The 8,316-nt window shown below is 54.3% G+C and overlaps 1 protein-coding gene across 2 annotated transcripts in view; it reads left to right on the forward strand.

Annotated features, from left to right (window-relative positions):
- Slc1a7 (solute carrier family 1 member 7) overlaps nucleotides 1-8,316 on the forward strand; it is a 44,337-nt gene that overhangs the window by 34,809 nt on the left and 1,212 nt on the right. The window contains 6 exon segments of one of the 2 annotated variants that reach the window (NM_001108973.1): nucleotides 1,097-1,319; nucleotides 4,094-4,193; nucleotides 4,737-4,970; nucleotides 6,331-6,525; nucleotides 7,058-7,192; nucleotides 7,576-7,678. In NM_001108973.1, the coding sequence (NP_001102443.1) occupies nucleotides 1,097-1,319; nucleotides 4,094-4,193; nucleotides 4,737-4,970; nucleotides 6,331-6,525; nucleotides 7,058-7,192; nucleotides 7,576-7,678 (990 nt within the window). 2 annotated transcript variants of the gene reach the window in all.

Below are 8,316 nucleotides of genomic sequence, written 5' to 3' on the forward strand. Positions count from 1 at the left end.
TTGTTCCCAATCATTTTGCCCACACTAGCTTCTTTCCAGATCTCTACCCTGTCTCTTGTGTGCCTATTACCTGGTGCAAAACAGTGTTTTCCTAAACCCCTAGCCTGGGCAAGGCTGAGTTTGCACCGAGGATGCAAATCAGGCAGGTCTGGAGACCCCAAAACAAGCGTCTGTGAAGCTGAAGCAAGTCTCAACATCTTGAGCCTCAACAGTGAGCACAGTCACAGGGTGCAAGGTCCCGAAAGGTAGCAGGGCAGTGTGTGGTCAGCCCTAGTGATGGAGGATTATTGACCGTTACAGAGACAGTGTGTTGGCCTCTTTTATGACAGTTCCCTTTTGCCAAACTATCTTTTGAGACCCAAATTAAATGCCCCCCTTTGGTTAAGCATTCTCTTTACCAAGGCACAGAAGTGTGTCTGATTCGGTTCTATATGTGCTGATGTTAGTAGCAGTGAACCTCACATGGTTTTTTCCCGCATGCCAAGGATGTGGGAAGCACCCGTTTCCTCCAGTGAGGAAGATGAAATTGTGGTTCCTTTTTATCGGTGAGTGGCACGCCAGGGACTTTTGGTTCATGTATTTCCTGAGTAGGTTCCCCTCCTCCCCTAAGAAGTCCTACCATCTTGATACTCTGCTGTTTGAAGGGACAGCTGCCTCTTGATGGGCTCCTGGAATCTGAGGAATAATAGACTGGTGGGCAGAGGAAGATCTTGGGTGGCTGACATCATCAACCAGGCCCAGGGCCTAGGAGCTTTCTAGGAAGGTTCTAGATCTGTCCAATGGACAGCAAAGTTTCCGGCTGTCAGGTGCATGGATACTGCCTTGAAAGAAGGGTCAAAGTGGGTGACAGGGCTTCTGGCAGAGGAGGCCATAGATTGGGGTAGGGCAAGAGAATCAAGTGGTGGTGACAGAGCTGCAGGCAGTATGCAGCAAAATGAAGGACCCCTTCTCTTTGTGGTGGACAAGGACCTAAGCTTGTGAGCCTCTCCTTCAACAGCCCATTAACACCCATATAAGTGCATACAAATGTGCCTTCGGGATGTTTCCTGCAATAACACGATACCAACTCTTTCCTGGTCGGCATGTTCCCCAACAGTACCGCACCAAAACCACCCCAGTTATCAAGTCTCCCAAAGGGGCTGCGGAGGAGGCCCCTCCCCGGGGGATCGTCATCTACGGGGTCCAGGAAGACAACGGCTCACGTGTGCAGAACTTTGCCCTGGACCTGACGCCCCCGCCTGAGATTGTCTATAAGTCAGAACCTGGTACGAGTGACGGCATGAACGTGCTAGGCATCGTCATCTTCTCGGCCACTATGGGTATGCGTTGGCTCTGCTCCAGGCAGTGCCCTCCCAACATTCCAGGCCCTTCTTCCTTGCCCTTCCTAAGTGGCTCTAAGCCCTGCTCATGCTGAGAATTCCTCCCCCTGGGGTTACCCTCCTCCCTCCAGTCCAGCCCTCAGCCCCTCCCACAAGTCTGCTATTGGACCTTTCACTGAAGCCATGAGCCGATGAGGAGGGATTGTCACTGTTGGTAAAGACTTTCATCCTACATTCTAGGCTTTTCTCCAGCTGCCTCTCTCTACAGAGCTTCTGTGTCGTTTCTTGAGGTGCACAGTGGCCTTCCTGAGCATGTCTTTCCCTTTGCAACTATTTTCTACGTCTCCAAAGTCCCCTCCAACCACAATGATTTGCTATAAGCCACTAAGGGTGTGACTTGGGGGTTCCTTATTTGTATGTGAACCTTCAAAGGCACATTGAAGTTGTTGTGGGGGTCGTTTTATATTCCTGGGTTTGTGATTTAAACTTTTTCTTTACTTTTGAGAATTTCTTACATGTATATAGTGAATGCAGGTTTTTTTGGTTTTTTTTTTTTTTTGGTTGGTTGGTTGGTTGTTTTCTTGTTTATTTGGTTGGTTTGAGGGGATGTTGTTTTGTTTTGTTTGAGGCAATGTGTCATGCAGTCTGGGCTGGCTTAAACCTCACTGAGGATGGCCTTGAATTCCTGGCCCTCCTGCCTCTGCCTAGTGGGCTTACTCCGCCTATCTTCTCCCTCTTAAAGAGGCCCCTAAACTGTCTGGCTTCAGGTCCACGATCTTCTGCTGAAGATGCTGCCCACCAGCCCTACTACTGTACACAGGGCCCCTTTTTTTCTGGGGGGAAGCTCCAGCCCTGGCGTGGCTGGCTGCTGCTGCCCTGGCTTTTCCACTACACTTTGTTCTCTTACCGCATGCTCAGCATTCTCTTATGTACGAGACATCTGGGCCACGTTCTAGCTGGCCCCAGGAACATCCCCCCTACCCAGATCCTGCCAGCCTGCTTCCTCTTGCTCTGCTGTTACTACCTCCTTGGAGCCATATGGCTCCTGCTACAGCTTCCTGGACATTCCCTGCACCTTGTCTTGTCCCTTCTGGTGTGTCCTCAGGGTCAAGAAGCTGGTCCTGTTCTGCAGGCTACACTTGGACTGACACCAAATGGGGCCTTAGAAGCTACAGCACTCAGGGGTATAGCTCAGGCTGCTCTGTAGCCCTGCTGTCCTATGACCCGGGCTTCTACTAACCTTAGCCCACTGTTCCTGTCCTTCCTGTCGCCTCTCTCATCCCTCCCCATAAGCACGCTATGCTCATCAAGGTCCTCTTGTCCTAAGACTCAGTCAGGGGCCCAGGTCATGGCTTCTCGGCTCAGGATGCTCCACCGTGAACATCTGACCCTGTGGCATCAGTCTCTGTTTGTGTGGAGTTGCACTGAGCCTCAGTTAGGTGGCTTAGCACCGCTTGCCTGGCTAACAGTCTGTTTGCCGGAGCCCTCCATGGTGACTAGCAAAGGCGGGGCTCAGAGAAACCTGTTAGATGCTTGGATCATGAGTGAGTATGGAGGCAGTGAAGGATAGCAAAGCTCTGATTGGCTTGGCCAAAGTAGAGGGCTAAGACCTGAATCTGACACTAGACACTCTGCACATGCACCTGGCAACCTGGCTACTGGGCTTTCTTCCCCTCCATCCACACCCTGGGGGACAGGACGTAAAGGCTGCCTGGTAACAAAGTGAAAGAAATGTTTGAGACGCTCAGTGTTCAACTGGGCAGCGTAACAGGCTGTGTGTCATAGTCGCCTGTGCTTGGCGGGCCCACTCCCGTGTGCACCCGGGAGCGCCCTCCTCTGTGCACATCCATGTCACTGTGCACAGAGGTTCTCATCAAGGGTCTTCCGTCCTTCATCCCCAGGTCTTTTTCCTGATATGTGGGACACGGCTGGTGCTCAGGTCACCTTGTCTATGGGGCGCCTCATTTCTCACCTGTGTCCTATGTCCACCAGAGTTAGGCAGAGTCTCACCCCAGAGACACTCAAGTAAGAGTGAGGAGGGGGATAGCCAGAGGGCACTCAGAGCTGGACTGCATGAGTTGGCTTCCTATTTGCCAGGATGTGGAAGGCCAGATGGGCAGGCCTGGCCCAATGTCACCCTGAGGCCAGGCTTCTCCTGCTTTCACCTTTTTTCACAAGGAGACTCCTGTGTGAATTATGGTGACAGAGACCTTCCTTGGAGTCCCACAGGCCATCTCTCCTTTGCTGAGAGAGCCACTGAGTTGCCAAGTGGTGTGCAGCGCTTCGGAGGATAGTCTCAAGAGTGCGGACTTCCCCAGAATGGCAGCAGTCACCAGCCACCCTTCCAAGAAAGGCACAGTGGCACTCTCTATCTCAGGGCTCACCCCAAGGAACAGTCTCCCCATGCATCCCTGCCAAGAGAACTACACTCACGTCCAGACAGACTGGGGCAGGCACTAAGGCAGCAGGGAAGCTGCTATCCAGAATCCTAAGGTCCGTGAAGCCAGGGCCCAGTGAGGAAGGGCAGAGCACGGTGGTTTAGTGGAGTCAGGCAAGTGCGGCAGAAGCCGGGAAATGTTTACCAGAGTGTGTTCGGGAGCATTTTATCTCAAGGGAATAAATGTCCACTGCTGTGTGGAGAATGACTACAGATGAGCCTTAGGGCTGTGGGGGTGTCAGCAAGGGCGCATGCGCCCATCTGTCCCTGCTTTGCCATCAGTTGTGTCTGTACGGCGGCCTGGTACCCCTGTGAATCTCTCTGTGTGACCCCGCAGGCATCATGCTGGGCCGCATGGGTGACAGCGGGACCCCCCTGGTCAGCTTCTGTCAGTGCCTTAATGAGTCCGTCATGAAGATCGTGGCAGTGGCAGGGTGGTAAGTCTCCTCCAGGGAGAGTCCTCTTTCCCCCACTCCTGTCCTGGACACATCACTGAACCATTCTCAGTGCGTTCTTAAGGAGCTCAACAAACTGCACAGGAGGCCTGGACCTGGGCCACGAGGGCTAGCTGACTGACTGCACAGGTTCCCAGCCCAATCCAGCCTTGCCTTCTGCTGTCTTGGCCTCAGTTTCCCCATGTTGAGCCTGCTTAGCTCGGCTCTTGAAGAAAGCATACAGTGGAATCGAGAATCAGTAACCAATCCTGGTTCAGAGTTCAGACCTTAGATGCCTGATAGAGTTGTGTGCAGAGGACTGTGGTCACCTAGGAGGCATGGCCTTGCTGAGCTAAAATGAGGCTTCTTCAAGGACATAGCAGTCTGTCTAGGGCTGGGGCAACTGAGGGACCTGGCTCTCAGCTGGGCACCTCAGTCAGTCTCACCCTTGTGAGCCACAAGGGGCTTGAGATGAGATCACACAGTGACAAGGTGCCAGGTGGGAGGGGACCCTGAATTGAACCCGAGGCCATTCTGCCACTCCAGGTACTTCCCCTTCGGCATTGTCTTCCTGATCGCTGGCAAGATCCTGGAGATGGATGACCCCAAGGCCGTGGGGAAGAAGCTGGGCTTCTATGCCGTGACCGTGGTTTGCGGGCTGGTGGTCCACGGTCTCCTAATCCTGCCCCTGCTGTATTTCCTCATCACCAGGAAGAACCCCATCGTCTTCATCCGTGGCGTCCTCCAAGCTCTGCTCATTGCACTGGCCACCTCCTCCAGGTAGCCCCAGATGAAGAGCTGAGAGGGTTGGGGTAGGCAGAACAGAACTCTATCCATCTGTCTAGCCGTCATTCACCTACAGCTGCAGAACCATTGAAGGTGCTTACGTGGCTCCTCAGACAGACACCAGGGGTGGCGATATGACCATATAGGTAATATAACCATATTGGGGCTTAATGCCCAAGGCTCTGCCTGCTTCCATCATTCTCAAGGCCTCTTCCCTTTGCCCATGGTTCCAAAGCTTCCTCAATCTTCATGGAACCTTCCCTTACTCCATGGGCAGAGAGGATGTATTGCTTTCACAGCCCCGTGTGTTCCTGTCAGGGCAGATCCCATGACACGGGAGGCGCTCTGTCTGTCTGCTCCAGGTGGATAGCCTGTTTCAACCTTGGCAGCCTTTCTAGACAGCCAAGGCTGGAGTCCTGGTTCTGTTAAGCACGCCAGTGTGATGGCAGGCTGTCACTCCACTTTCCCAGGCCTCAGTGCCCCCATACCTGGACTGGAATAATGGTTCCTGCATGGAATTGCTTCAGAGGCTGAGATAATGCTCTGGGGTGAGAAAGCGATTAGAACCAGTGAAACCCATGCCCAGCCTTGGGGACTACACACTGTAGCTGAGGACCTGGGATAGTTAGACGAGGCAGAGAGGGAGGGAAGGAGGGATGGAGGGAGGGAGGAAGGGAGGGAGGAAGGGAAGAAGAGAAGGAAGGAGGGAGGGAGTCATCACCCATGATCCTTATGCCTTATGAGGAAGTATTCTCCTAAGAGTAAGTGTCCAAGCTCCCAGTGGAGGGAATTATGGGGATTGGAGCCCATCTTTCTGGGCCAAAGGTCTGGTGTTTCTTGCAACCTTCGCCTTTCTGACCTAAGCCTCAGTCTCTGGGACCATACTGTGCTTTTCCCGTCAGAGGTCCCTCCCACCCCTGAAGCCGAAGCCCCTTCCCAGAGATAAGTCTTCTCTGAGTACTGCATGGCTTGATCTTGCCATCACCCTGTGGCCTGGGAGTTATGTGCAAAGAAACCAAGGTGCCCAGGCTACAGAGCTTGCTGAGGCCCCGTGGGAGGCTGGACTCCAGGCCCAGGCACTCTGGCACAGTCTCTGGGCCTCATCAGCCATAGTCTCATCAGCACTGCAGATACTCTAGGCACACAGTGTAACTGTGCCACTGAACCATTTCTCCCCATTGCCTTCCTGGGTATTCTTCCCGGGGTCATTCCACCCAGCCCGAGCTGACCCACATGTACACTGCACATTTCTGTGAGGGGATCAGTGAGCTGGCTCTCCCACAGTGGCTCACTTCAGAGGCCCAGACCATCCTGGAGGAGGGTGGCGGGCAGACACCTGCCCCTCTGCCCGTAGCTCAGCCACCCTGCCCATCACCTTCAAGTGTCTGCTGGAGAACAACCACATCGACCGACGCATCGCTCGCTTTGTGCTGCCCGTGGGCGCCACCATCAACATGGACGGCACTGCGCTCTACGAGGCTGTGGCTGCCATCTTTATTGCCCAGGTCAACAACTACGAGCTAGACTTTGGCCAGATCATCACTATCAGGTGTGTCCCAAAGCCACACTCTATAGGGCCCCTGGGTCAGGAAGGACATGGGTAGAGGCCGGCCACAGGCAGAGCTGATGCTGGGCCTTGGGGAAGCCTGATCTCCAGGATCAGGGTAAGCAGAGTCAAGAGCCAGGCCTGAGGACCAGTGAGGCTGTGTCAAGCACAGGCTGCTGTGATGGGACAGAGTCTAAGGTGGCCTCCCTGTAGGCCAGTCCCTGCATACAAGGATAGGCCCTGAGTGGGGTTGGGGTGGAGCTGTGCTGATAGACCGCCAGAATCTCCAAACGTCTCTGTCCTGCAAAGGCACAGATTTCCAACTTTTTCTAGTTCTCTCATGGGTGGGAATTGGGGGACCCATGAGTCCTAAGGATTCCAAACAGGGACCTGCTTCTCCGAGCACGCCCCCTCCCCCCCGGATATCATGACAGCCAGCCCCCACACCCTTGCTGGCCCCCAGGCTCTAGCATTCTGGTCTCCTTGGAGCCAGGGCAGTGGTAGTTATCTCTGCCACATCCTTCTCCCTCTGTAGCATTACAGCCACTGCAGCCAGCATTGGGGCGGCTGGCATCCCGCAGGCAGGGCTCGTCACCATGGTCATTGTGCTCACCTCTGTGGGACTGCCGACTGATGACATCAACCTCATCATCGCTGTAGACTGGGCACTGTGAGTGCTTTGTTCCGGCCCCCACCCAGCCCCACCCATTGCTGAGGGCAGCAGGGTGGGGGGATTGCTATAGATGGTATGCTAGGGTACCCCAATAATCCATGCCAGCTGTGCGACTGGTGTCCCAGGATCCAAAAGTGAAAACGGAGCCTTCTTGGAATTCTAGGTAGTGACCCCAAGTCTGGCCCCTCTAAACACAGGGCCTGTGTCACCAAGGGGTTTCCTCGGCTGCTCAGCACCACTGCGGGTGGATTAGGTGCATCCCTGCCTGCGGTCCCTGCCTGTGCCTCTGTGGGGTGGCCTCACACTTTCCAGTCGAGTGTGGCCCTCTACCCGTTTCCGGTTGAGGTTGCCGCAGCTCACTGTCAACCTTGGCTCGCCAGGGATCGCTTCCGAACCATGATTAACGTGCTGGGCGATGCGCTGGCAGCAGGGATCATGGCCCACATCTGCCGGAAGGATTTTGCTCAGGACATGGGCACTGAGGTGAGAGCGGTGTCCCTCCAGGAAGCCTCACTTACCAACCTATGAGTGGCGACCCCTCTGAGGTTTGATGATCCTCTCACGGGGGTCATAGATCAGATATCCTCCTGCATCTCATATATTTACAGCATAATTTGTAACAGTAGCAAACATTGCAGTTATGAAATAGCAGTGAAAGTTTCGTGATTTGGTGCCACCACCACAGGAGGGGACATCTGTATTAGTGGTGGCTGCGTTAGGAAGGTTGAGAACCACTGTTCCAGGAGATGAAGCCGGGTGTGGTTACAGAGTCCCAGATGTTTCACCCAAGCACTGGGAAGCTTTCAATCACACCCTGCATAGCTCTGGGCTCCTTGTCCCAGCAGGTGACGAGCTTCTCTAACCCCCATTCATGGAGGACTCAACCCGCAGGGCACCCAGACCTAACCAGTGAAACAGTGAGGAAACTTCTTCCCTCTGAGAAAACCCTGCCCCTCAGGCAGGATGCTTGTGGGGCAGCAGAGTTGCCTGTATGTGATGTCTTCACTGCAAGGAAGGGAAGCTACTGTTTTCCTGGCTGGACTCTGTAAGGCAAGTCCTTCATTGACCAAAACAGGAGGCAGGGAGGCAAGGCAGCTTGCAAACTGGTGCCTGGAGAGCCC

This window comes from Rattus norvegicus, chromosome 5, assembly GCF_021556685.1.
Source record: "Rattus norvegicus strain SHRSP/BbbUtx chromosome 5, alternate assembly SHRSP_T2T, whole genome shotgun sequence".
Classification (NCBI taxonomy): Eukaryota; Metazoa; Chordata; class Mammalia; order Rodentia; family Muridae; genus Rattus; species Rattus norvegicus.